Source organism: Colletes latitarsis, chromosome 11, assembly GCF_051014445.1.
Source record: "Colletes latitarsis isolate SP2378_abdomen chromosome 11, iyColLati1, whole genome shotgun sequence".
Lineage (NCBI taxonomy): Eukaryota > Metazoa > Arthropoda > Insecta > Hymenoptera > Colletidae > Colletes > Colletes latitarsis.
Genome location: NC_135144.1, coordinates 27,839,189 through 27,866,887, shown reverse-complemented (window position 1 = coordinate 27,866,887; position 27,699 = coordinate 27,839,189). Strand labels below are relative to the sequence as shown.

Genomic DNA, 27,699 nt, shown 5'->3' with positions numbered 1-27,699 from the left:
TACATTAAAGCAGTGGTGATCGAAGCGGGAAACGAGAGGACGAGAGAAAGTGAAGCTACTTGGTCAATAATTACTTGGTAGGGCGCGGCAACACGGACAATAGAGAAATCTTCGACGTTAATTTTAATATTCGCGACGAAGCTTAAGACTAATGTACTTGGAATTGAAGGTCCCTCGGCGGATGAATCCCTTGGTAGTTGAATCCCTCGATGATTGAATCCCTTGATGGTTGAATCCCTCGACGGATGAATCCCTTGGTAGTTAAATCCCTTGATGGTTGAATCCCTTGGCGGATGAATCCCTCTGTGGTTGAATCCCTTGATGGTTGAATCCCTCGGCGGATGAATCCCTCTGTGGTTGAATCCCTTGGTAGCTGAATCCCTCGATGATTGAATCCCTTGGCGGATGAATCCCTCTGTGGTTGAATCCCTTGGTAGTTGAATCCCTTGATGGTTGAATCCCTCGGCGGATGAATCCCTCTGTGGTTGAATCCCTTGGTAGTTGAATCCCTCGATGATTGAATCCCTCGATGGTTGAATCCCTCGGCGGTTGTAGCGTCCTCCCTCGATGTCCTTGGAATTGATCTACAATAGATCTGACCTGAAACAAAAACTGCTACTTGTGTTAGTATCATTAAAGAACACTTAATAAAGACCAATGTAGAGGAGTAATTTGTTGCGCTGATGTATCGGAGAATGTAATGGAGCAGATGAAAATCTATAAGTTGGACAACCTACGAAATTTAGGAACACTCATACCTAAAGAATTAAATGATGTATGTTAGTATGGGTCTTATTCTATTAGCAGTGTACTTAGCAAAATGTCCTAAGAATATTACAAATAAAGAGAAAATAAAAATTGTAGTTAATTAATAAACGATGCTGATATACCTAGCTGGAGTCAATGAATTGTACGAATTGAGAATATTTTTATCGAGTCAGAATCGGAAGAAAATGAACCAAACGTCGAAACCACATCACAAATAACATCAAAGTAAAAATTACAATTAATCAACTGACGATTCTGATAATCGGAAGAAAATGAACGAAACGTCGAAATCACATCGCAAATAACATCAAAGTAAAAATTACAATTAATCAACTGACGATACTGATAATCGGAAGAAAATGAACGGAACGTCGAAACCACATCGCAAATAACATCAAAGTAAAAATTACAATTAATCAACTGACGATACTGATGTACGCAGGAAAGAGTCAAACGATTGTACGAAATAACAAGAAGTGAAAGCAGTATTTTATCATACATCGTCTTTCAACATCAGTTCTTGTTAGAGACAGACATGAATTCCAAAAACAATCGAAAGATAGAAACAGTAAATGACCACGTATACTTAAGATACCACTAGGATTGTCAAAATGAATAATGGAAGAACAAAAATGACCAACAATTCAAGAGAATATCGATAAGGGGAAACATCCATAGAAACGAAACAGAAACCAGTAAATCAAACAAAATCAATATTTCCATCGAACGGTACTCAGAAACATACAAGTAAATTTGGCATCAATAAAATAAGAGAGGGGGAAAATATGTACAGAGCTCACCACTGACCAGCAAGTAGCCGCAATTGGTCATCACAAGCTCACCATTGGTCAAGTGGTCAGTATCGGTCAACTGGTCAGCACTGGTCAGCCCTGGTCCCCCTGGTCCCCCCTGGTCCCCCCTGGTCAGCCTAGGATGATCCCGGGATACCCACCGAGCCAGGAAGTCCGTCACCCTTGGACCCCCCCGCGAGAGTGAGGCATGTGAGTCTCCACACGAGCCTTTAATGTAATGGCGGAGGAGTGGGGAGAGCACAGCGCGTGTCAGCCATCTCAACCCGTCCGGTGGATAAATAATTTCGCGAAAAATTATTATTTACGCATACTGATGGGCCCTTCCATCATTCATATACCATATATTGTTAAGAATTGTTCAAACTATTGCGTTGGAATATTAAACAATGCTAAGTTTTATTTATAACTGTTTAATTCACACCATCGTCGAGTAGGTATTCTGTATGGAGTTTACATGCAGAGATTGGTATTCTCGTAAAAAATTATTTTAATATTTATGCACGGAGATCGACTGCAGACGCGAAAGACATGAATTAAATAATATATTAAAATTACCATAATATATTTGCGTTACTTTAATCTCACTGAAGAACACTAAGTGTCTACAGGACGTACGTTAATTCGAAGAGATTTATTGGTTACGCGGTGTAATTTAAGTATACTGCTGCAAATCTATTTCCAGTTTTGTATTGTTGCAGTTTCGTATCTGTAGAGTGCAATTAAACGTGCAGCGCGATTAGAAACGACTCCGAGAAGTTTATGGTCCATGGCATACAATGTGTTTATTACTGTATCACGATGAGAGTGCACTTTCAAACGTCGACAAAAGTATAAGAGTGATTGAACTTTGAATTGAAATAAAATGAAAACTACAAAAGATAATCACGTGGCCATTATTGTATTATTCTTATGCGCGCTCGATGACATCCAAGAACTGTTGGGTAATGATCAAGATAATTAAATTTTATTCCTGTAAAATCTCAATTACGTGCTGCTACAACGGTCAACGATATATGACGTCCATTTCTCGTGTTTGTTAACTTCTTGAATTAAAATTCTCGAAAGGATATTTTTGCTTGCACGCGTTGTGTATAACTGATAAGCTGCCTCGCAAACAAACAAGTATGATAATTATCTAGTCCATTTCTTGTTTTATCGTTTAACAGACCGTATTTATCCTTATCGCTCGAACTATATTTCATCCTCGGTGCTTAAATTTTAAATCATTCACCTAAACCTGCGACAATACAAAGTTTACACGCGCCTCATAAAATAAATCAGTAACGACACACGCCAAGAGGCATTAATATTGACTACTGTTTTGATTACTGTTGCGCCGGGGAGTATTACTCGTCGATCGCCGCATATTATAACACAATTAAAATAGCACAACGTAACACAACTAAGAACTTTATTAACAAGGATGCTTTTCGATACGTTTGTTCGCCTTGCGATCTGTCGTAGTTCTCTTCTTCGAATCGTTTCCGGTTTCTCAACAACCGGAAAGCACGGGATCTCGCATCCGCTCGTTTTTGTGTGGCAGCTTCACCTCATCGCGAAGCCTCTTCACACCATTGCGACGATGCAATTTCGCGGTATTGCGCGGCATCTTCCTACCGTCGCAACAATGTAATTTTTGCGCTCGAACAATATTTTTCATTCGAGACAGCGCCGAATGAATCACAATCTTTTGTATATGTACGATGCAGTTATGTTTGTCTGGTTCTTATCAGCTGAAACGAGGATGCCGCTTCTTCTTAGATCGTATCTACAAGGTAGCCTTATTTAATCGTTAAATCGCGATGCGTAACATAAATTGTAAAATAGAATTTGAACAAATTTGTGGTATCAGATTTCTAATTAAATTTAATCAATCGATTTCTCTCTTTTTTCTTAGAAACACAGTTCTAATTAAAAATTGTATTCATAAAAATGGCTAGTTAATTTTTTTTTTATAATAATTCTTTATAAAATACTACCAAGAAGTGAGGATTCTAAAATATAGAAATAATTTTGATTTCTTCGTTAAGAGGGTCTTCGATCCTTTTTCAGCTTCGAATCTGGAACATGTGAAGTTGACCATGATTAATAGTGAAAGAGTGACCGTAAAATAAAGAAATTTACCTGAACTTTAATTACATCCTTTTTGAAATCATATTTTTAAAACTGATTAACAATAAAATAATTCGATAATAGTGACCATAATATTATACTTAACATTGAAATTTGACAGTTCTAGGTGAATTTGTTTATCGCATGATGAATGTCGTTTGTTAACATTTATTCACTAGATACGTAATATCTCTAATTATTCTATGATAATTGTCCGTAAAACTGCAACCCTGCGCTTTTAAATCACATTGTTCACTTTTAAAGCAGCGATCACTTTTTACAAACGAATATATCGAGCACGTTGCAATTAAAATTTTAATCGCGTTATGTCCTTCGTAAAATGCAAAAATAACGACTAACATGAATAAATGATAAAGGAAACTTTGCAGTAAACAATTTGAGCAATTTTATTTAACCTTCGCTCAATGACATTACGACTTCCCTAATTGTGTCAATATATTAACTTAATAACTTCGAAACATACTTCCAGCGCTTGTAATGTTTCAAAAACAAGAAACAAGTTGGAATTTTTAATGTCTTATACAGGGTGTTCGGCCACCCCTGGGAAAAATTTTAATAGAGGATTCTAGAGGCCAAAATAAGACGAAAATCAAGAATACCAATTTGTTGATGGAGGCTTCGTTAAAAAGTTATTAACAATTAAATTAAAAAATTTCAAATCGTTTTGGAAAAATTATTTTCGGTTGCGGGAGTTGGTTGCAATCATTTTTGGTCATTACACATACCCCGGAAATCCTACGCATTTTCGAGAAAAAAATTCAGTACGGTCGGAACTTTAAACGTTAATAACTGTTTAACGTTTAAATAACTGCTCGCAAAACTTTCATAAAAGATCACGATTTCCTGTTGAAAAGTCTGATAATGTTCTTGGTACAGACACAGACAAGTTACAGATAAATTTATAAACATTAAATACAGAATAGTGCAATGTCGTTTTCAGGTTCTGATACAGAAGCACGATTAGTCGTTCCAAACAAAATTGATAAGCTCGTTTTAGATGAACGATGAAATTGTTGCTGAATAACGACAATGTAGAATGTAAATATATAAAAAGTACGTTATCTGTATGCGCTTAGAAGCTATAATTCTATACAGATAACTGTTATCTGCAGCTCAATGGACGATACTCTATTGGAACTCGAGGAAGTTCAAAGATGCGGAGTAAAACGAAACAATTTGTACCACACAGCACCGTGACTCAGCAAAGCTTCGCTTGCATATGCACTATGGAGTTTATATTAGATGGATCCAGTGCATAATTGACAGTGCATGCTAGATCGTCGCAGCTGGCAGGTTGCTAGTGTGAAAATTTCTGTCTCGGATTAACTGAACTTTTCAGTCAGGTATTAAACCCAATTTTCAATCGCTGACACTAAATAATACCAATTGAATTTTAAATAATAAAATCAATACCGATTAAATTCATTTCTTTCCGTCGTTGTCCACATCTTTCATGGAAAAAATTCAATGTAAACATATTAAAGTGTTCTAGTGACTTCTGTGTAAAACGACGAATTTTTTTATTTATTTTTTCACCGTGCACCTAGAAAGTGTCTGATCAATTTTAGTATACTCCCCTTCTTAAAGACGATCTTAATGATCTCTTCGGAAAAGAGATTATAAATGGTTTCTCGATAAGTGTATTTGTGTAAAAAAAAAAAAATGAAAAGAGATTGCTTGGACTGTTTAAAAGGAATAAGACTATGAACTGCTGTTTGTGTTTTGCAACAGAACTTGGTAGCTGAATTGTTACAAGATGGCTGTCAGTTTGGAGGTCCTCTGCGGCGTCGCAGCAGTGGTTTTCGCGGTCTACTATTACTTAATATCTAATTTCAATTACTGGAAATCCCGTGGCGTGGAAGGACCGAAACCCATGCTCCTGTTCGGGAATATTCTGGACATTTGCCTAGGAAGGACAACGATGCAAGCATATACGATCGAGCTCCGTAAAACGTACAAAGACGAGCCGATGATCGGCATATACGAAGGCCGAAATCCCACCCTTATCGTTAACGATCCAAACTTGATCAAGGACGTTCTCATCAAGGACTTTTCCAAATTTGGAAATCGGGTATTTGTAAAGAACAAAGTGGTAAGTACATGTGCATTTGCAAAATTATCCTCTTGCACTCCGAGAGTCTTTATCAATGCGAACAACTATCGATCGATCACAATTTTCTAGTGCTTATAATTTAAATTTTAAGTATTAAGTTTGTAAAGTGTTATATTTATCGTTTACTATATCAAAAAGTTCGAAAGACCTTCTGCTATTTCTATGTTGTTTGTTTACTTATCTTTGTTTTGTTTTTCTTTCAACCTATTGTCTTAGTCAACACATTTACTAAAAATTCTGCAATGGAATTGATTGTAAATCGGTGTAACGATAAAAAAAGAATTGCTTAACGCGTTCACTGTCCAGTTTCTTAGCGGCGTATCCAAAAGCGTGGTACTATGACCCGTATACGAGTCATGGACAGTGAACGTGTTAATATACCTCAACGTTTCGATTAATCGAAGTACATAAATTTGTTTGGAGGGGATGATTGTTGTAACCATTCATAGTGGAGTAAAGATTTCTAAATAAAACGTAAATGTACTGTTTAACGAAAATAGATGGAGCCATTGAATCATAATCTTTTCACCATGGACGTTGACAAATGGCAGCCACTGAGGACTCGACTATCTCCAGTGTTTACATCCGGTAAACTCAAAGGAACCTTTTCCCTGATTCTCCAATGCGCGGATCAACTAGAAAAATATATGACCACGCTGATAGAGAAAGGCGAGCCAATCGAGGTCCGGGACGTGGCAGCCAGATTCACAACGGACGTGATCGGTAGCTGCGCTTTTGGTGTGGAAATGGACTCGTTGTCGGATGCAAACAGCAAATTCCGTCAGATCGGCCGCGAAATCTTCAACACGAATTTCATAACGAACCTGAAGTTCCGTTTCAAACAATATTTCCCGGAGGTGTACGATTTATTTGGATACGTAGCACCGTACAACAACGTTACTAAATTTATCATGACTCTCACCAGCGAAACGATGCAGTACAGGGAGAAGAACAACATCGTCAGGCCAGATTTTATAAACGTGCTTATGGAGCTCAAGAAACGGCCGGAGAAAGTTAGCGCCGACGGTACGTGATTTTTCTAACGACAAAAATTTTATCTTTAAAGTGACAAAAATAATTGACTGGTGTCGAATATTATGTACCACTCGATATCGTTCAATTTTGTCTTACGACATTCTCAACGATCTCTGATCGTTTTAAAGATACAGCTTTTCTCACTTGACTGAGGCATTCTGTAGAAAGAATACCATTTTTATCATTTATAATAATTATTTTCAGGAGTACAGTAGAACCTTCATATGATATTTTGAGCAATTTCTGATCGTTTTAAAGATACAGCTTTTCTCAGTTGACTGAGGCATTCTGTAGAAAGAGTACCATTTTTATCATTTATAATAATTATTTTCAGGAGTACAGTAGAACCTTCATATGATATTTTGAGCAATTTCTGATCGTTTTAAAGGTACAGCTTTTCTCAGTTGACTGAGGCATTCTGTAGAAAGAGTACCATTTTTATCATTTATAATAATTATTTTCAGGAGTAAAATAGAACCTTCATATGATATTTTGAGCAATTTCTGATCGTTTTAAAGATACAGCTTTTCTCAGTTGACTGAGGCATTCTGTAGAAAGAGTACCATTTTTATCATTTATAATAATTATTTTCAGGAGTAAAATAGAACCTTCATATGATATTTTGAGCAATTTCTGATCGTTTTAAAGATACAGCTTTTCTCAGTTGACTGAGGCATTCTGTAGAAAGAGTGCCATTTTTACCATTTATAATAACTATTGTTTCAAATACAATAGACATTGTACGAATTACTATTCTAGCAGAATAAACTCTGCAACAACTGTTGTATCTCACACAAGCATTATCTTCTTTCGAAAGAACTTTATGGTATCTCTGTTTGAATTGCCCCTTCAGACAATGCTAAGTAGCGTTTCCTACGCTAGGAATATAAATATCTGTGATATCTTATCATCGAGGTAATTTAAGCACAGCGTGACCCCGATGTAAAAATGTAATAATTGCATGAGAATATGAATGCACGAATATACTCTTAACACTTTCATTGCCACTCAAAATAGCTGACAGGACTTTTCAAAATGGAGCCAAGAAAATTAATACTCAAAATTGGAGATATTGAAAAAAATTAATTCGTGTAAAATCGATGAATTTTAGTTCCAGTAGAGTTCTAGTGACAGAAGTTATGGAAATAATAATATATTTTTTGCGCTACAATGTAACGAAATTTCATTGCCACTCAAAATAGCTGACAGGACTTTTCAATATGGAGCCAAGAAAATTAATACTCAAAATGGGGGACATTGAAAAAAATTAATTCGTGTAAAATCGATGAATTTTAGTTCCAGTAGAGTTCTAGTGACAGAAGTTACGGAAATAATAATATATTTTTTGCACTACAATGTAAACAAACATCGAGGGCATCGACGTGTTAAATAAATTATAATTTATTTATCAGAATTAACGGACATCCGACTGGCTGCTCAAGCGTTTATCTTTTTCGCTGCTGGTTTTGAGACATCCTCGACCACGATAAGTCACACCCTCTACGAACTAGCCCAGAATCACGAGATACAAGACAAGTTACGAAAAGAGATCAACGAACACTATGTGAAAAATAACGGAGATTGGAAATACGAGAACATAAAGTATATGGAATATTTGGACAAGGTTTTCTACGGTAGGTTTCTTTGTATTATCTTTACGATAGAACTTCGTACGAGCCCGACAGGGGCTCGGTTCGTGTAACTGTTCATCAAACAGTTCACATAACCGGGTGCATAAGTGAATTTAATTTTATAGTAATATTTCAATTAATTCCTTAATTTTGTTTGCAGAAACGTTGAGGAAATATCCACCTCTGGCAGTTCTGGCTAGAGAAGCAACCGACGATTACACGTTCCGAGACACGAAGGTGTCGATCGAAAAAGGTTTGAAAATATGGATACCCGTGCACGCGATTCAAAGGGATCCAGATATTTATCCGAATCCGGAGAAGTTCGATCCTGAAAGGTTCAACGAGGAAGAGAAAAGCACGAGACATCCGATGCACTTTCTTTCCTTCGGCGATGGTCCACGAAATTGTGTTGGTACGAACGAATAACAAATAAATTACTCTCATCAACGATTTAACTATATTGGAACGTATATTATCTAAAATATTTTGCCACAGGTGCGCGTTTTGCGATCTACCAAACGAAAATTGGACTGATAAAGATGCTTCAGAACTACAAAGTCGACGTTTGCGAGAAAACGGAAATTCCCTATGAGCTGAATCCATACAGCTTCATTCTAACTCCGAAATCGGGACTGTACTTAAAGATAACCAAGGTGTAGAATTAAAGAGAGATTTTTAATTAGGTTTTACAGAGATTCCATTTCTTAACAGCTCGTATAAAACATAGCAATATTATAGTTAGGATGTATATATCTCGTACAATTTATTTTTTGATTCTAAGTATTTTCTCGTGTCTGAGAAGCGTAACGTAAAAATGAGCTCCGTGGGAAGAAGAAGATTAAAAACTATCGTTATAGGGAATTTTGTGGTTGCACTGAAACTGTATTACCGAGAGTTCGAGGAGCGAACGTAGTGCCCTCAGCTCGCGAACAGCGAAAGCGTGTTGTAACGCTGAAAATTAAGTGCGTGGGCGTTGCGTGCGCTCGAATACTTTGGAGTGGGGATGTGATAAAGGCGTACCATATTTTACGGTACCGTCCAAATTGATATCGCTCGCGTCAAGTCAACGTCGTACTCGTCACTGCAATAGTAACGTTTGAAATTAAAACCAGTTTGTTTTTTGTCGTATCGCAACAATGTATAATTTACGCGGAATAATCGACCCACAACGTGACAAATAAAAATTAACGGACAAAAGAAAGTGACTGTAGCGTTAAAAAAAGATAGTGAGTTGTCTGTATTTATTTTTCCTGAAATGTTGAGAACTCGAGAAACATGCTTTGCAATTCAAAACGAATTAACAAAGTGGTTGGGAAATTTTTAGAATTTAATCGAAGTATTGCTTTTTAAATCAACGATAATGTAAATTGATTGAAATAAATAGATAAATGCTTAGAATTTTAACTATATAAAATGATCCATGGTATAAAATGGTAGTATTTCTTATGTACTGTGTCACAATCTGGGCGTTCTGACTTACTGTTTCCTCCCGCTAGAAGTATCTTAAATTGCAGGACGTCGTTTAATGGAGAAGACTATAATAGATATCGTTTAAAACAGTTCCGTTATTATCACTCACGAAACAGTGACATTGGATGTTTTAAATCTCTAGAATTATGAGAAACTGAATTAATTTTGATTTTGTAATTAAGTATTTTGTAATAGAAGTACGATATTATCGAATTAGCACAATAAATTCAAGAGGTAAAATCGTGAATCGAGTGAAAGTGGTTTAGATATCGGACACCTGTACTCACGACCGTCGATGTTACCTAATCTATGCAATTTTAACGCGAAGATGGAGTTATTGAATGCGAATAAAAAATATAAAATAATCGATGGTCGTACTTTGATACTTCTACACGACGACAAATGTCGATTTATAACCTTAATTTGTTAGTTCATACGGTAAGAAAACAAAATAGAGCTTCGGGCGTGACGATCTTTGATCCCTAACGATTCCGAAAGTAACGATGTTACTCTGAAATATCATACTGGTTAGTCGAATAGAAATTATTTCATACTTCCGCGTTTAATACGGTCATTATTATTGAATCACCTCTAATTCAAAGAGACAGGCTGTTTGTAGAAGCAGTGGTTCTTAATCAATGATTCGTGGACCCCGTTGGGGCTATAAAACGTGGGTAGATAAATTGGGGGTCCACGAACTTGCAAATAGATATTAAAATACTCACTTAAGAATGTTTTTAATATCTATTTGCAAGTTCGTGGACCCCCAATTTGCAAAACTTTTTTAACAATTTTCAACACTGGAACACGTTGATTTACCTAGTATTTGAAAAGAAAAACAAACCTGATAGTTTACTGTTTAGTCTACTTAATCCACACTGGTGCATAGATGTCTATTTTACTCACGCAATCAGAGATAACGGTTGTTTCTTATCGATTCAGGTATTTGTAAATTTTCAGCGATATCAGTGTATCCGGTAACAGGAAATAAGCTCATGCTCGGTGGAGTATCTTCGTAAAAGACTCAAACTGAACATCTACCGTAAATACAAGTCATCGTGAGTAACGTTCTCGCGCGAAGAGTTTATATAAGACTATAATTGACGACAGATCGCAGTCGTTTTGAGAATCTGCATTGAGAAGAACCATAAGTTTGTTGTGAAAGCTTTTACAGTGGCGCGCGATTAGCGTGCAGCGTGAAATTAGCCTACAGATACCAATTATTGTGAGTAATGCATCGAATGTTATCAATATCACTTCAACCATACTATATTAAGATACTATATTCTATCTGTCGCGTGAAATGAGATGTAAAAAATGAAAAATTTTTGATTTGAAAAATATGTCTTTAAACCGTTGCAATTCGTTGTCAAATAACAGATGTTTACAATTATTTATTATTACTTAAGCTTTATTGTACACATGCGTAATCATCGAAGTGACGCAATTTAATTAAACCTGTTTCGTAAGATTATTTCTCGTTAAATCCGAGTGTCGAATACGTAAATTTTATTTGAAAAGGTTCAGTCACTAACATAATTAACAGATTGCTAAAATAAAGGAACGTTTGCTACTTTAATTAACAAGAATCCCTTTCAGGAAGCTGCATTTCAATTTTCGACTATCAGTTGTTGAACGAGGAAGATAATGGCGACCTATGTTGAGTTTCTGTGCGGCGCGGTCGCGTTGCTCCTTGCACTTTACTATTACTCAACATCCACCTACAATTTTTGGAAAAACCGTGGCGTAACTGGACCGAAACCCTTGCCATTCTTTGGCAACACTATAGAGTTGTTGTTCGTGAGAATACCAATGGCCACGTTCATGAAACGACTTTACGAGAAATATGGACACGAGCCTCTGGTTGGAGTGTTCGCGGGCAGATCGCCTGCTCTTGTTGTTAACAATCCGGATCTCATAAAAGACATCTTGATCAAAGACTTCTCCAAATTCTCCGATCGAGGATTCAACGTTCACGAACGGGTACGTAAATACGGAATCGTGAAATCAATGGAAACGAAAATTTAATCGAAGAATACAGTAGTATAGAAAGTTAACTGTAAAAGAATTGGACGAACAGTTAATTTTTTAACGCCAAAAATCTAAACAGATTTTAGTAGCGATTTGTATCGCACTTAAAACATTATTAATTTGAGAGGAGCTATAATCTAATTACTTTTTAGAGTATCTATAATTTAATAGTGTTTAAATATAACGATCGCATCCACAGACGGAGCCATTGTCGTCGAATCTGTTGAATCTCGAGCCAGAAAGATGGCGGCCATTGAGGACGAAGCTCTCGCCGATATTCACGTCCGGTAAACTGAAGGACATGCTCCCCCTCATGAGCGAATGTGCGGACCATTTGGAGAATTACTTGAACGAACTGTCGACGAAAAGAGAACCGGTAGAAGTTCGCGAGTTAACAGCGAAATTTACGACTGACGTGATCGGAACCTGCGCTTTTGGCATCGACATGAACGCTCTAGCGAAAGACGACAGCGAATTCCGTCGTATGGGCAGACTGATATTCGCGGTGGACACGGAGAACATCATACGACTGAAAGTCAAACTGTTCATGCCACAGCTCTACAATCTGCTCGGTTATTTGGTCCCCGACAGGAGACTTGCGCCATTCTTCACGAAAGTCGTTGTGGACACGATGAATTACAGGAACGAGCACAACATTTCCAGACCTGATTTCATCAACTTGCTCATGGAGCTCAGAAAACATCCGGACAAGGTCGAAAGTATCAGTAAGTTTCTTTGAAATAGCAGTTCGAAGAAAAGTTAAGAGAATAGTCGATATCTTCTAATTCCATTTGCTATATGTGCAATAAGTTTGCTAGTGAGCTTCCTGATGAGCATTCTCTGCTCACTTAGTGTAATTAGCGTCTGCGTCGATCTACTGCGCAGTAGCGCCAAATATGGTGTCGTAATGTTCGTCGAGCAGTGCGTCAGCTCATAAAAATGAGAAATAAAGACGAGAAACGTGACATCGCGAACGTAAAACTACAAAACAGCGGTGGCTATTGGAATATTCATTACTGGAGAATAATGATACGCAATCCAATTAATCAGAGTTACCTTGAACATATTTAAACGTATACTAAAGACTCTAAAATCAGTATTTCAACATCCAGTTGTTACTTTTTACGTTTTGCGGTACAATCGTCCGCACGGAAAAGATCGAAATACGTTTCGAAATAAACGCGGGAAATTCGAATGTTTGAGAATTGGTGATTCGTTCGAAATTGTGGATCGTTCTAATATCTCCATTGATTAGTCTGTAATAGAATTTAATGATATTTTGCAGAATTAACGGACTCTTTACTGACCGCCCAAGCATTTGTCTTCTTCGCCGCGGGATTTGAAACGTCCTCGACGACGATGAGCAACGCCCTTTACGAATTAGCACAAAATCACGAAATACAAAACAAGCTGCGCGCGGAAATTAGGGAATACCATGCTAAAACAGGCGGGAATTTTAAATACGAGGACATAAAAGCAATGAAATACTTGGACAAAGTGTTCAAAGGTGAATATACGTATTAATTATTGACGCAAAACTAATTTTAAAGCTGGTACAGATGGTTTTATTTTGTAATTTTTTAATAGAAACGTTACGGAAGTATCCGCCAGCAGCAATATTGCAGAGGAAAGCAGTTTCTGACTATACTTTCGAGGGTACGAAGGTTACGATACCAAAGAAAACAATGATATGGATCCCAATGTTTGCAATTCAACGGGATCCTAATATTTATCCAAATCCTGATACTTTCGATCCCGAAAGGTTCAACGAGGACAATACTGGAGCTCGACACCCTATGCAGTTTTTACCTTTCGGTGACGGACCAAGAAATTGCATCGGTATTGTATCAACAGTCTAAACAAGCAGTCGAGTCGATGAAACGTCTCTAACAATTGTTTTTTTAATGTTTCTACAGGTGCACGTTTCGCAGTCGTTCAATCGAAAATTGGACTGATCACGATACTTCGCAACCATAAAGTGGACGTGTGCGACCAGACAGTGATCCCTTATGATTTCGACCCGGGTGCATTCTTGCTGTCCCCGAAGGGAGGAATTTTCTTAAAGATAACAAAAGTAGAAAGCTGATATAAATATATGGATTGACAACTATTTTAAATCTTTAGCTGCTCAGCTATTTTGTAAAAACTATATGTATGAAAAAAGTTGGTGATGTTGTAAATAAGCTTTCTAAATATCGTTTCTGTATAAAAAAAAAAAAAGACACGAAGTGACTTTTCTTGTTTGGATAATTTAGTATAATCCATACACTTATGGAAAATTCGTTGTCAAATGTATTATAGTTTCTGTTTATAAAATTATGCTGTTTTTTTTTTTTTGTCTGTCATTGTAAATATTCATAACACTTTAAGGCAGCGATAATTATTCACGTTTCTATATGATGATTCATTATAATCAAGAAACGAGTATGTTATCGTCTTGTCATCGTGGAACGTAAATATTCTAATCAGGTCTTACTAACACTCGAAAAAAATTCTCTTTATCTCTCGAGAAGTCGTTGTTTCGCGAAGTAATCTACGGAAAATAAATATTATTAGTAAATACATTTAAACGATAATTTTTCCTTAATAATAATAAAATACCAGTATCGATACTCGAATGTGATCCTTTTTATTTTATTTAACCTTATTTATCTTTGCTAAACTGATCGTTCTAGATGGAATTTCTTCAACTCTACATCTATCACATAATATCACAAATATTTTAGGTGTAAATATTAATTTATTTAGCAAAATAATTTTTACAATGCTCAGAATGTACGATTTCGAGTTACAAGAACGTGTTTGAGACCTGGATTGAATTCATTGTCGCGACAATCATCTCAACGACTAGACACGAAGTGGTGTTTACTACTTCCATACAGCATTATCTATACCATCGTAACAAAGATATCTTTTTAGTTTTACGTGGAATTCTCAAAGATAAGTTTTTAGGTTAACAGTGTTTTTCTTTATAATGCAACTCATAATGATTCATCATTTTCACCTATTTGATCTTCGCGTGCGTATATGAAGAGATAAGTATAGGATGTCGCGTTAGTACTAAAGAGGAGCTGTAGCAAGCGCAAGCATGATTTTTTCATTCGTGCTGTCGAAACAAATGGCGTAATCAGTGTTGCTCGCGCACAGTTCGAAACGTACTGTTTTCTTGGTTTAGTGTACTTCACGGTTAGCAATATTTTTCGCCATGGCGAGCTATTTGGAAATATTTAGTGCACTCGCCACGGTGTTGTTGGCCTTCTATTATTACCTGACTTCGACCTTTGACTTCTGGAAAGCTCGCGGTGTACCGGGACCTAAACCAATACCAGGATTCGGTAACATTAAAGACGTTATGCTGATGAGAGAAGGATTGTTCGACTTAATGACGAATCTTTACAAGGAACACAAAAACGAGCCAATGGTTGGGATATTTATGAGAAGAAGGCCCGCGCTCATTGTGAACGACCTTGAACTTATCAAGGACGTTCTCATTAAAGACTTTCCTACGTTCGCTTCACGAATAGACACTCGACACGAAAAGGTACGAATGGACACATCATTTTCGAACGTTCGCCATTTTCTTTCAATACACATATGATACACGATAAAACGAAAATATTACAAATGTGCAAATTCATGTACCCATAGAATTCTATCTACTTCTTCTATTAGTTGGTATTATATAATTAATATAACTATAGATCGATGTATTTTCTCCGAATCTCTTCAATTTGGAACCAGAAAGATGGCGGCCATTACGGACGAGAATCTCGCCAGTGTTCACGTCCAGCAGGATTAAAGACATGTTTCCCCTAATACTGGAATGCTCAGAGACGTTGGAAAAGTATTTGGAGAATGCAACGGCGAAAGGAGAACCGGTAGAATGTCGCGAAATAGCAGCGAAATTCACGACCGATACTATAGGAAGCTGCGCGTTCGGAATCAACATGAACGCCATCTCGGATGAGGAGAGCGAATTTCGAAAGATGGGAATAGAAATCTTCTCGACCAACCCATGGAAACTGTTCAAGATATTTATTAGAGACGCTATGCCATGGCTGTACGATATACTGGGTGGCGTAATTAAAGTGTCGACGTCCGATAAATTCTTCACGAATGTGATCGCTGACACTATAAAATACAGGAAAAAAAATAACATTGTTAGGCCAGACTTTGTAAATTTGCTCATAGAATTGAAGAACGAGCCGGAGAAGCTGAAGAATATCGGCAAGTATGACGAAACCAATGAGAAAATTGGCGTTATTTTGATCGTATTTTATGAAATCTCCCAGAACTCACGGATACTTTGGTGGCCGCGCAAGCTTTCATATTTTTCGCGGCTGGTTTTGAAACGTCGTCGACAACGATGGCCCACTGTCTTTATGAAATGGCCCTGAACCCGGATATGCAAAACAAGATACGGGAGGAAATTAAAACGTGCACTGACAAACATAATGGAAATTTCCCGTACGAGAGCATAAACGAAATGAAATACTTGGACAAGGTATTTAAAGGTACGTGTATCGTTCGATAATGGAAGCTTATAAAACGTAGCAAAAAAAAAATTTGAAATTTCGAAAATTTGAGAATCCCAGCCTATTTAATTATGTTTCTATTCGACAGAAACGCTGAGGAAATATCCGCCAGGAACGTTTCTTTTTAGAAGAAGCACGAATGACTATACTTTTAATGGTACAAAAGTATCGATTCCCAAGAAAACTACGGTGTTTATTCCTGTATATGCGATTCACCATGATCCAAAAATCTATCCAAATCCAGAAGTTTTCGATCCTGAAAGGTTTACCGAGGACGCGATCGCTGAAAGACACCCTATGGCATATTTACCTTTTGGCGATGGACCAAGGAATTGCATTGGTAATTTCAGGAATAATGTTACAAAATTTTTTTACATTTTATCATTTTTTCACGAAACGATGTTCTTATTCCTTGTTTTAGGAGCTCGTTTTGCAGTTTACCAAACTAAAGCGGGACTGATAACGATGTTAAGAAATTACAAATACGAGATTTGCGAAAAGACAATGGCATCGTACGTCCATGACCCAACAGCTTTCGTACTGGGACCAAAAAGTGGAATATATCTGAAGATAAGTAAAGTGGAAAATTAAATTTGAAGCCTGACTAGAATTGTTAAGAGCTTTAAGCAAATAAGTACGTATGCAAATAAGTAAAACAATGTCTCCTGTATTGTTCTATAATAAAGCACGATGTATATGTATACAAAGCTTTTTGTGTTTTACTTTTCTGAAGTGTAGTAACGTTTTATGAAATCCTCGCAGCGATATTAGAACCGTAATTTTAAATAATTATTTTCAGAACCATGTTAATCTATGCTCAAAAAGAGGATAAATACATCACGGTTGTCCGTGTAAGGATACGTCTCTGTTTCCCTGCTGCGTGCCACCATCGGCCGCCATTTTTTACTGTAACCTCACTTGACCAGCACTTGACCAGCCCAGACTGCTCGTCGATGCCCATGGGTAACTGGCTGGTCAATCCAGTTGGGCTGGTGACCATCCTTGCGATGGACGGAATGGGAGATTTCTTTGCGACTCCCGTCCTTAATCTGGCATCACCGTGTTCGAAACCAGTGCAAATACGTATCTTTCCTGGGCACGAATCTACTCGTCGAAGCATGCGTCCCATGGTGGTGTAATTCACGAATTGTATAGCGGATTCAACCATGATCCTTCGCTTAGCAACAGGATTCGAACAGATGCATTTAGCCGAATTCAATTACAATCAGTAAAATTTAATGTAGTTGACACATAATAAAAATGATACGTATATCAAACCTATTACTTTTATTTACAATGAGCTGTACCGTCGTAGATAGAATTTATCAAATATACTGCTCTTGAGCATCCAATAATTTCGAACTAAAACTTTAAAAATAGTTCTACCTCTTTAATATGAGTTAACGCCGCTAAAGAGAAGTATGTTTCCCGCCAATATTCGTTGTAAACCTCGACTTGTGCCCTGGGGCATTGGCGAGTGCCCATTGCCCATGCCCAACGAAAAACCAAGTCAGCCCATAGGTTTTCGACTAAACGGAAATGCAGTGTTGCAGCAGGTAAACATTTTTGGCGCATGCGTGGCCAAAAACAGCGACGTACATAGTCAATGTCGTGGGTATCCGAATCTAACAGGCCCCGAAATATAAATGTGCCAAACAAAGGTGTTGCGTTATAAACGTGCTTTGAAATCACGTAATGAATTTCTGGTTGAAGTCCCGTTCTTAAAAATCTGGTAGAAATATATATAAACTTTTTGGTTGGGTCATAAAACACCTGTTTTCGTTCGACCGGTGCACTGTACTGTTGCCACTTTACATGAAAAAAATATGTCTGACAAATAACCGGTAGTTCGAACCGGAAATGAAGGGAACATGAATGAACATGAAGATTTGACGAAGTTAGCGTTGTGAGAGAATAAAAAATACATAAATCTTCACATAAAATTGAAAACCAATTTTATAACTGTAATTCTACGACCACACGCTACATTTTTATAGTCACTGTACTTAAGCATTTACCACGCAATTCGATTATAAATCGAAAGAAAGCAAATTTAGTGGAGTGTAATAGTGTAATTATGACTGATATTTCCACGTCTAAACGATAAGTACCAAATACTATTTCGTACTTCAACCCTATATGGGAAGTAGCATATTTGTGTGCAGAGCATGAGGGTAGTGCTAAATGTTTGGTTTGTTTAAAAAGCCTAAATCAATTAAAGAAATACAATCTTCAAAGGCATTACAACACATTCCATGCTAAAGAATAATTGACCAAAGTACAAGAAATATTTGAAGAAGTAAGTTATTGTAATTTAATTATTAGAGTGTTACTGGTTGTTGGAAACACTGAAGCACTGTACTAAATCATTATTTTGTTCATAGGAGGATAATAATATCACATCCAATGAAGCTGCTATTCGAACAAGTTATCGTATTGCCTTGGAAACAGCTAAATCTTCACGCTGTTTCCAGAAGGAAAATTTTGTAAAACACTGCTTGTTAGCAGCAGTAGAGCAAGTATGCCCAAAGCAGGTGAACAAATTCGAGTGTATCGGTTTGTCACCTAATATTATTACACATCGGATTCATGAAATGGCCAATGATGTTATAGAACAACTAAGCAGTATTATACGAAGATTTATTGCATACTCCCTAGTTGTGGATGAAAATATTGACACACCAGGCTCACCACAGCTTTCAATTTTTATTCGCGGCGTCGATGAAAATCTATCGCTTACAGAGGAACTGTTGGACATTTTTTCTATCAAAGAATACACCTCAGGGGAGGATGTTTTTTCTTGGATAGAATAAGTAGTCGAACAGAACAATTTACAATGGGACAATCTTGTCTCTATAGCCACTGGTGGAGCTTCTACAATGGCAGACAAAACATTTAGATTTGAGAATTGCTTATATACAAAATTGGATAGTTTAACAGTTCCTCATGAAGTAATTACAATACATTACAGTATCTACTAAAATGCGATAGGATATTAAAAGAAAAATTTGAACAAAGACGCAACTTGCTGGAATTTTACAATAATTTTAGTCAATGTAGATTTCCTCGATTGTATAAGTGCGCTGCAACGATCATAGCAATGTTTGGCTCAACGTATCTCTGCGAGCAACTATATTCAGTTTTGAAACGAATAAAATCTACAGACAGAACTAAAATATCAAGTCACGAATTGAAATCAATAATTATCCTAAGTATGTCCCAATCAGTTGTTCCTAATATTACAGAGCTAGTGGAAGAAAAGAACATCCAAAATGCCAACTAATGAATCGTTCATATAGTATGTTGTCTATTTTGTATTAATATTTACGCCTTAGACACCGGGGCATTCAATGGTTGATAAAGGAGTGTGTACATAGAAACAGGCGATCGGTCGAGTGTTTGCGAGAAAGCGTAGCCCTCTGCTGGCGAGCACGGAAGGCGTCGCCACATATTTAACATTATTTCTTTTGTACACAACACTGTATATAATTTACTTTATATTTCTACAAAACCTTAAGTTTGAGTCTTTTTGTATATAGTTGTAAATAATTCATTTTGCATTTGTATGAAACATTAATATTACGCACAGGAGAATTGTAGTTGAGAGAAAGAGAAATAAAGTTGAACAGAGGTGCACAAGAAGTATAATCAAAGTTATATACACTATTAAACCTTAATTGTTAAATAGAAGTTTTGTACCTTAAATCTTTTGTTTCTATAATCTTAACTTTACGAATACGGCTAAAAATTTTTACGAAATTTTGTGATATTTTTAACACTTACCTTAGGTTGCAGTGTTGGCTAGCTTAGGGGCCCTTCATACGCCTATTGTCCCTTCCAAACTTTCTCTCGTGTAGCAAACCTCCCATTTTTCATCAAGGAACTCCTACAATATAAATGATCATGATAGGTTAGCGATAACAGCATGAAGATACCATACGTCACTTATCTTCACGTAAATATATTCCCCATAGTTCCTCAGACTTAAGTTTATAATCAAAAGTGCATTAGTATACACCGATATGGAGTGAATGAGAATAGTAATAACGATCAACGAGCATATACCTCATTATTTGCGAACTAAATAAAGGTTAAACGCCAGTAAACGTATCAAAAGTGACATTGTTGATACGTACTGTCGAGGGTGCCTCAGATAGAAACAATGGCTGTGAAAGAATTAAAATAAAAGCCAACGTTCAACTTCTTAATGATTTATTTTCATTGCATTTTTCCAATGTCTATCTATCCTAAACGTTTGTCTTTTCCTGTGTCTTAAACATTTTACTTCGATGTATCGTGTGATACATAAATAATTTGAACAACGTATACTTAATTTTAGAATCATACGACCGTACAATGTGCAATCAACTTTCGATCTAAACTATCGATACGACAGTAGAAGACCAGATTTTGGGTTTTGCTACTACTAATATTCGAAACATCCACCGAATAAATAAACGCTACGCGTGTTGGTAATATTGCGTTTTACAAATTAGATTCATTCTCGCAGTTAACTTCTGGATTGTAAAAAAGAGGGACGCTGAATAATCCGATGGCCATGAGGTTAGGTTCTATGAGTCTGTACCGTACGGTTGTTCCCGTGTCGGAAGACTGTGCAAGGTGATTGGTATGATATCATCGTGGGAATATTAATTCGTGAAAAACGATATAAAGGATGGAGGTTATCGGTTAACGAGTCATTCGACGTAGGTGGCGTGCACTTACATATGCAGTTCCTTCACGCGCGATCGTTGATTTCGGCGCATGGATTCCAAAATTAAATATTCGAAAGCATGGAATACAAAAACGTTTCTCCGCAAAAAGCGGAAGGAAAGGAAGTCGCTTCGAACGAGGAACTAGAGTACTGGATGACTCGACTTCCGGAACCTATGAAGGATGTACCCATAATACACCTGGCGATACCCGGTATGTACGTACACGATCTAACAATCTTATTATGTTTCAAAGAGAAAATAGCAATTAAAATTGAAGCCTTTCGATCATATAGAACTAAATTTGATCAAACTATATCGTTTACTCTATTATACTGCTAACAAGAGAAGAATAATTGACTCGTACGTAAACTAACTATTGCTCGAGTTTATTTCGGTTTCCTAACTTGCAACGTTCCTTTCATAGCCAGTTTATGTACCTAAAATTATTGTTGTTTAAACTGAACGTACTGCGATGTATGGATCCTTTGTTCTGTAACTGTGCAAATGCATTTGATAGCGTGTGTATAATATCCACTGGCTCGTAACAGGTTCCCACGATACGATGACTTACACCATAAATCGACGTAATGACGTGGGGCCCGATGAGCCAAAGTACATCAGGGCTCTCGGCCGTTACTGCTCATTCCTCTCAAAACCCATTATTTTTAATTGGTCTATTACCCAACACGACGTTATCAAGGATCAGCTCAACGGTGGGATCCGATATTTAGACTTACGTGTAGCCACGAAACCAACGAATGGGAATATTTATTTCCTGCACGGCTTGTACGGATCGACGATCTATCAACCGTTGCAGGAAGTGGCAGAATGGTTGGCCTCTCACAGTAATGAAATCGTAGTCTTAGATTTTCAACACTTTTATTCGTTCTCAGAAACGGACCATCGACATCTGGTAGACACAATTCTCCGTATATTTCAGAAAAGGCTATGCCCAATAGCTTCTAGCTTCGATCATATAACACTGCGTCGGCTTAATCTAGAAAAGTATCAAGTGATTGTTATTTACAGAAACGCTTACGCAAAAAATTACTCGAATTTGTGGCCAAGCGGTCTATGGCTTACACCGTGGCCGAACACTGTTCGCGTCGACGAACTCGTTGACTTCTTGAATAAAGAATTGCAGACGCGAACTTTGAAAATTGGTTTCGTGTCGCAGTGTATTTTAACTCCAGACGTTTCTTACGTATTGAAGCACATATGCGGAACACTGCAGAGGGATTTAGTACCAGTATGTAGAAAAGTAATCCTTTCTTGGATAAACGAGAAACGACCTGGTCGGGGCGGATTGAATATTGTTATAGCTGACTTTGTGTCGGACGATAACTTTTTATTTTGTAAGACAGTCATCGAATCTAATAAGAGATTGTTCAATTCACAATATACCTTATGAAAAAGCTTCGTTCCTGATTACATATATCGCGTATACAGCGAGAATAAAAAGTATTCGTACAGGGGGCAAATGTAAGAAGTTTATATAAACGTTCTTAAACAAATTTACCAATAAACTTGGTTACATCAAGTTTTTTTCTCGGATTACTCGCTGTACGAGAATTAACTATATAATATTCGTAACGTCCGATGTAAGCTGATTGTGATAAATTAGTTTTTAAATATTATTTTATTACGCACTTTCAATGCAAAAGCACATTAAGTATTTCGCTCTAAGAGAAACGTCTCTTTATAATTGTAATAAAGAGCATAATAAATCTGTGAAACATACTCGAGTAAAAATCTATATTTCATTCTAACCTCTTTGTATAATTCCTAACTTTGGTAACAATAACCATAACGTTAAATATCACAGAATGTTACGTATTGCTTTTTTGTAGTTTTCAATCTACATGAATATGGCATTAAATAAGATGTAAGATTTGCATGCATTAAATACTTTCTAGTCTGTAATACTATTAATATTAGAGTTTCCAAATTAAGTATTTATGGAGACCTCTCGTGAATAATATCTATAGTATTTGTTGAGTCGTGTCGGTTTTTTGATTGTTGACTTGGACACGATGCTGTGTCTGAGTGTATTGATGTGTTATGTACCAATGTTTTCCAAAATATTCAACCCCCAAAGGAGCTACCCTGGAATCAAAGAGAAACGCGAGTTTGGAAATCACTGGTGTTTACACTCAATCTGATTGTATGTAGGACGAGTTTAAGGAAGCTGAGTGAAAAATGAGATACGATTCGAGAGTGTATTAGTGTGTATTGTAATTGCAAGTACAGGTGCTCTGTATCGACTGATCTGCGTATTTTGTTGCTTACAAAAATTTGTTACCTCAGTGTGGGCGTGATTAAACTGATGAAACCTAAATCTAAGGATCGATTGGCTGCGACGGAGATCTAATTTGTTCGTAGGAAAAGGAAGAAAGTGAGGTTAATTATTGGAATGCGGATTTTATGAAAATACGGGGGAGAAAAGTAGGAACAATCGAGGAATGCACGCCCGTCCAAGTTATAAAGTTTAGGATACCAGCATGAAGTGACCGGTACGTCGAGTTTATGAGGGTCGTGTAGCCGATGGTCCTCCTAAATCCCTCCGTTAAGGCGGCTTCAGACTCTGCGTATACAATATTCGATTGACAATAAGATTCCGGGACGGAACAGTATTTAATCAATATACAAGGTGAAACAAAATTTTACAAATATATCTCCATTCCACATACACTGAAATAACGTTTAATATTATATTAAATACTAAATGATTAAATAAATATAAATATGAGTATTGCATTTATATGTTAATATTTTCATATTTCCTGAAAGTATCTTATACGTAATAATAATGCTTTATTTTTCAACGTTCCGTAGGGGGGGGATATCATATCGAAAAGTAAGGAATGACAAAAAATAATATCACGAAATATGAAAAATGAATGAAATTAATATGGTTTATAATGAAAAACAAGTATCACATAGAAAACTATGCTGTTCACTTGTAGTATAAAAATGTATTGTAAGATCACGATATAAATGGATGGATTTAAATAATAAACTGCGTAATAAATAACGTTAATATTGTTTAAAAACAACAATTATATATTGTTTTCATAAAACATTGTTGAAATTTGTATGAAACCAATAATTCATTTTACATTATAGAGGATATGTTCAATACACAGCATAATTAATTTAAAAAGTTATACTGATAGTATTGTAAAATAAATATTTAAGAGTAGCAATATATTATTAACGGGAAGACGAAAGTATATATCGTAAATAAAAAAAAAATCTATATATAAAATTAATTAATTATCCAAAAGAGGATTTTAAGTATTTTATACTTAATTATACATTTTTATTTTGAAAGATGAACGAAAATTGATGTGGTGGTTCCGAGAGAAATATGAATATGGTTGAAATATAGCTTTACTACACTACTCAAATCAAATGGGCAGTTTCATCGCGCAATTCATGACGCATTAAATGTTTCAACAAGTTTTGTATAATTAACTGTATCTGGTCATAATGCTTTCACCTTAAGCTGCTTCATTCTAGGTGCTCTCTTTTTAGTAAGTCTTCGTTGTTCTTTTTCTTCCCATTTCCTTTGTTTATCAGGATCCTCTTCCTGTAAGATACGCTCCTTTTCGGCTCTGCGACGTTCTTCTCTCCTCTGCGCAGCTGCTTCGGCTCTAGCGGCATGAGTCGTTTTTAAGAATGCTTCCTCTACTCTCAATCTATTTTTATCTGCTTTACTTTTACCCTAAATACGATAATAATATAAGAAGATGTACCAGAGCAGATAAATTAATAATATAATTTTCAGAAAAAATTACGAACCTCCTTAGATAGCTTGAAACGACGTAATTTATCTAACAAGTAAAATGTTAGTTGTAAGAGAAGTTTCAATTTTTCTTGACCCTCGGCGTTAGTAGTACGTCCTTTAATACTTATATTTAATCCCACAAGTAAAACTCTTTTTACATCAGGCATTGTTAATTGAGTTGTGTCTCTGAAACAAAATGAAAATATAGTATTAAAAAAATGACAGTGAAATAACGATATAAAAAAATTATCATTAGTTGAAATATGATTCTTACTCTTGTTGCTTGGGACCACTAAATTGGTCACTAATATGTACATAATCTATGTATGGTGCAAACTTTGTAAATGCTTGTAAAACTCTTGTATCTAAAACAGCTGATGCTGCTTCTGCAATTTCAGACATTACATAAAATCCTGATGGAAGACCAAATTTTTCTCCTGGTCTCTTTTCTGGACAATAAACACTGATATCAGCCATATCGCGCGTTAAATGCATCGCGGTCCGTTTTGTAGCTACCGCTAGCACAAAATTATCCGTTTCATCTTTTGCTAATTCTATTCGTATAAGTGCTTGATCATTTTGAGGTCGCACAAGTTGTGCCAACACTGCTACTAAATCTTGCCTTTTAATTAATTTTAACTCAATTAACATGGAATCACAACCAACTCTCCCAGAACAATACAAACTGTAATGGGATTGACTCTCTTTTACCAAACCATTTTCAGATATATCTTCGTTTAACTTCCCTGTATCGCCGACAAGAGAAAAGTTATCGAGCAATAGCTGTTTATGCTCTACCAGCCACATTTCTGCTATACGAGCATTCTTTGAACGCCCTGCTACATAGTTAATAAAGTACACTAATAGCCCAATGATCATTAGTATCTCTAAGTAAAAACTATCCCATCTTGCACGCAAATGCAGTGGTATTTTTGTAATTGTTAATGTAGACGGTTCGTCGCTTTTTGGGCCATTATTTGCACCTGCTGCATCTACTCCTTCGAACTCTTCTTCGTCAAAGTGATCAAATTCACTATCATTATCAACAATCAAAACATCTTCCTCCTCAAAATCTTGATTGAGATTTGATTTCTTAAAATGTTCTGCTCCATGATTGTTAATCGACTGAGTTGGCTTCTCTTCTTCAAAGTCTTCAAATTCAGCAAACTCTTTATCTTCGGGAAGTTCTTCGTGAAAATGTGCCGTGACCCATATATTTGTTGCAACTAGTACAATATGGGCTATTACTAACCACAATTTCATTTTGTCTGAAACAAAATAGAAAGAAACGGTTAATGTACAACAACGGTAAAAATAAATATAAAAAAAGCAATGTTGCGGAGGCATTTAGAAATAAAGTATCGACTGCAGTATTTATTCCGTTATTTCTTCTTGCGATAAATAGTATTCAAACGATAGACTGTTAAATATATTTGTATAAAAATAATTTTCTCAATAACTTGCAGCACTAAAAAACATCGAATATGTGAAAGTTTTCATTTCAATAATTCATCTACAAAATTTCCGTTTTCGTTAATTTATTGTATTACACTAACTTCACGGTGAATTTATATGTAACACTCCCAGTTTTTCGGCATTGATTTCAGTTATCAATTAAACGGAACAGACTTTCCAATAAATAATACGGTCGCACCACTCGTTTGAGAAGGTGACTTGCACACTACGAAACTAGCCACGATACATAACGTCATTTCCTAGGTCAAAATGCATTTTTACAGACAACAGAGAAGTGAAATTTGTAATTTATAGGTTAACTGCGATATTAATTTATTCCTAATTTTGAAAATATATAGTATTGAATGAAAATTATATATAGCTCAAAAGTTACTTAACAAAATGGTCAAACCGTCAACTTCATTCACAATATAGGTTCCCAATTAAAATGGTACAAACTGTATCAATAGGATTTTAGTTTTAAGCGTAATGTGTACGCTTAAAAAAATATCATATTTATTAAGAAACAATCATGAAATAAGAATACATGTTCATTTTAATATTTTTATTTCAAGAATAATTTTGATTAAAAAATACTAGTGTACTTCCTGCCAAAAATAATTACTACGCAAACTCCGTAACAATCAGCTGACGATTTCAATTTTACGCGTGGAGAAACGGTAATGGACACATTAAATTCAATATAAATTATTCCATACATTGATATCATAATGCATAAACGTAAATATAATTACGCAAATTTATACGATGAAAAAAAAAATAAAATAATCTAAAAATCCAGTTGCCTGCTTAAAAATATGTTTTCGAAAACAAAATTACAAGTACAATAATAAAACATCGATATTGCATAGAGTATAGGTAGCTCGAATCGAAAGAAAAATTAAACTTCGTAAGTTCTTGATCCTTTAAGTTTGTTAAATCTAAATTTCAAAAAAAAAATTGCAAAGTTTCGTGGTTGTAAAATCGACGAAGTCTGATACAACGCACGAATTAATTATTTGCAGCAGTTTTATTGAAATTAATTAAATTGAGAATAACGATTCGTCGATAAAGCAAATTTCCTATTAAGTAGTTCCACGTACGGACATCACACGCGACTGTCTTGAATAGAATACTCGACGGTTAAGCGAGAGATCGATTCAGTATGTTCATGGAAACGAGTGAGAGGACTTCATTGCGCAGGCTTGACC

General features: G+C 36.1%; 4 protein-coding genes across 11 annotated transcripts; 3 read left to right on the top strand and 1 right to left on the bottom strand.

The window, feature by feature from the left end:
- The first annotated feature begins 5,469 nt into the window (after nt 1-5,469).
- On the top strand, nt 5,470-10,405 carry LOC143348594 (cytochrome P450 6A1-like). The gene is made up of 5 exons (XM_076779049.1): nt 5,470-5,805; nt 6,327-6,852; nt 8,274-8,495; nt 8,653-8,904; nt 8,988-10,405. The coding sequence occupies exons 1-5, from the start codon at nt 5,470-5,472 to the stop codon at nt 9,149-9,151; spliced, it is 1,500 nt and encodes a 499-aa protein (XP_076635164.1). The 3' UTR covers nt 9,152-10,405.
- A 368-nt stretch (nt 10,406-10,773) lies between these two features.
- On the top strand, nt 10,774-17,748 carry LOC143348444 (uncharacterized). Its single transcript, XM_076778643.1, has 13 exons — nt 10,774-11,187; nt 11,562-11,945; nt 12,193-12,718; nt 13,279-13,500; nt 13,581-13,832; nt 13,910-14,074; nt 14,158-14,168; nt 15,169-15,534; nt 15,695-16,220; nt 16,286-16,507; nt 16,617-16,868; nt 16,950-17,162; nt 17,328-17,748. Exons 2-12 carry the CDS (start codon nt 11,610-11,612, stop codon nt 17,117-17,119), a joined length of 3,048 nt encoding a protein of 1,015 aa, XP_076634758.1. The 5' UTR covers nt 10,774-11,187; nt 11,562-11,609; the 3' UTR covers nt 17,120-17,162; nt 17,328-17,748.
- A 2,536-nt stretch (nt 17,749-20,284) lies between these two features.
- Nucleotides 20,285-27,090, bottom strand: LOC143348593 (PAT complex subunit CCDC47-like). Of its 6 annotated transcripts, XR_013080795.1 has the most exons (6): nt 26,688-26,854; nt 25,308-26,301; nt 25,048-25,219; nt 24,746-24,970; nt 23,741-23,827; nt 22,984-23,349 (listed from the first exon to the last, which is right to left on the bottom strand). XR_013080795.1 is itself a non-coding variant. In XM_076779048.1 (5 exons), the coding sequence occupies exons 2-5, from the start codon at nt 26,294-26,296 to the stop codon at nt 20,346-20,348; spliced, it is 1,455 nt and encodes a 484-aa protein (XP_076635163.1). In that variant the 5' UTR covers nt 26,297-26,301; nt 26,888-27,090; the 3' UTR covers nt 20,285-20,345. The 6 variants fall into 6 exon arrangements, 5 of the variants coding, with proteins under 5 accessions (XP_076635163.1, XP_076635159.1, XP_076635162.1 ...); XM_076779048.1 differs by lacking the exons at nt 22,984-23,349; nt 23,741-23,827; nt 26,688-26,854 and adding exons at nt 20,285-20,414; nt 26,888-27,090; XM_076779044.1 differs by lacking the exons at nt 22,984-23,349; nt 23,741-23,827 and adding an exon at nt 20,285-20,414 and having other exon boundaries at nt 26,688-26,857.
- On the top strand, nt 20,672-22,983 carry LOC143348596 (PI-PLC X domain-containing protein 2). Of its 3 annotated transcripts, none has more exons than XM_076779053.1 (3): nt 20,672-21,155; nt 21,239-21,454; nt 21,792-22,983. In XM_076779053.1, exons 2-3 carry the CDS (start codon nt 21,322-21,324, stop codon nt 22,652-22,654), a joined length of 996 nt encoding a protein of 331 aa, XP_076635168.1. In that variant the 5' UTR covers nt 20,672-21,155; nt 21,239-21,321; the 3' UTR covers nt 22,655-22,983. The 3 variants fall into 3 exon arrangements, with proteins under 3 accessions (XP_076635168.1, XP_076635170.1, XP_076635169.1); XM_076779055.1 differs by having other exon boundaries at nt 20,672-21,454; nt 21,792-22,156; nt 22,273-22,513; XM_076779054.1 differs by lacking the exon at nt 20,672-21,155 and having other exon boundaries at nt 21,324-21,458.
- Nucleotides 27,091-27,699: the final 609 nt, after the last annotated feature.

Bases quoted from the DNA above. Each gene is read 5' to 3' on its own strand.
- LOC143348594 (XM_076779049.1), top strand. From the start codon at position 5,470: ATGGCTGTCAGTTTGGAGGTCCTCTGCGGCGTCGCAGCAGTGGTTTTC. The intron at 6,853-8,273 runs GTACGTGATTTT...TTTATTTATCAG, and splicing joins GGAGAAAGTTAGCGCCGACG to AATTAACGGACATCCGACTG. The intron at 8,905-8,987 runs GTACGAACGAAT...ATTTTGCCACAG, and splicing joins TGGTCCACGAAATTGTGTTG to GTGCGCGTTTTGCGATCTAC.
- LOC143348444 (XM_076778643.1), top strand. From the start codon at position 11,610: ATGGCGACCTATGTTGAGTTTCTGTGCGGCGCGGTCGCGTTGCTCCTT. The intron at 11,946-12,192 runs GTACGTAAATAC...TCGCATCCACAG, and splicing joins GATTCAACGTTCACGAACGG to ACGGAGCCATTGTCGTCGAA. The intron at 16,221-16,285 runs GCAAGTATGACG...GAAATCTCCCAG, and splicing joins GGAGAAGCTGAAGAATATCG to AACTCACGGATACTTTGGTG.
- LOC143348596 (XM_076779053.1), top strand. From the start codon at position 21,322: ATGGAATACAAAAACGTTTCTCCGCAAAAAGCGGAAGGAAAGGAAGTC. The intron at 21,455-21,791 runs GTATGTACGTAC...GGCTCGTAACAG, and splicing joins AATACACCTGGCGATACCCG to GTTCCCACGATACGATGACT.
- LOC143348593 (XM_076779044.1), bottom strand. From the start codon at position 26,745: ATGACGTTATGTATCGTGGCTAGTTTCGTAGTGTGCAAGTCACCTTCT. The intron at 26,302-26,687 runs GTGCGACCGTAT...ATTTTGTTTCAG, and splicing joins GTCACCTTCTCAAACGAGTG to ACAAAATGAAATTGTGGTTA. The intron at 24,971-25,047 runs GTTCGTAATTTT...TATCGTATTTAG, and splicing joins GTTTCAAGCTATCTAAGGAG to GGTAAAAGTAAAGCAGATAA.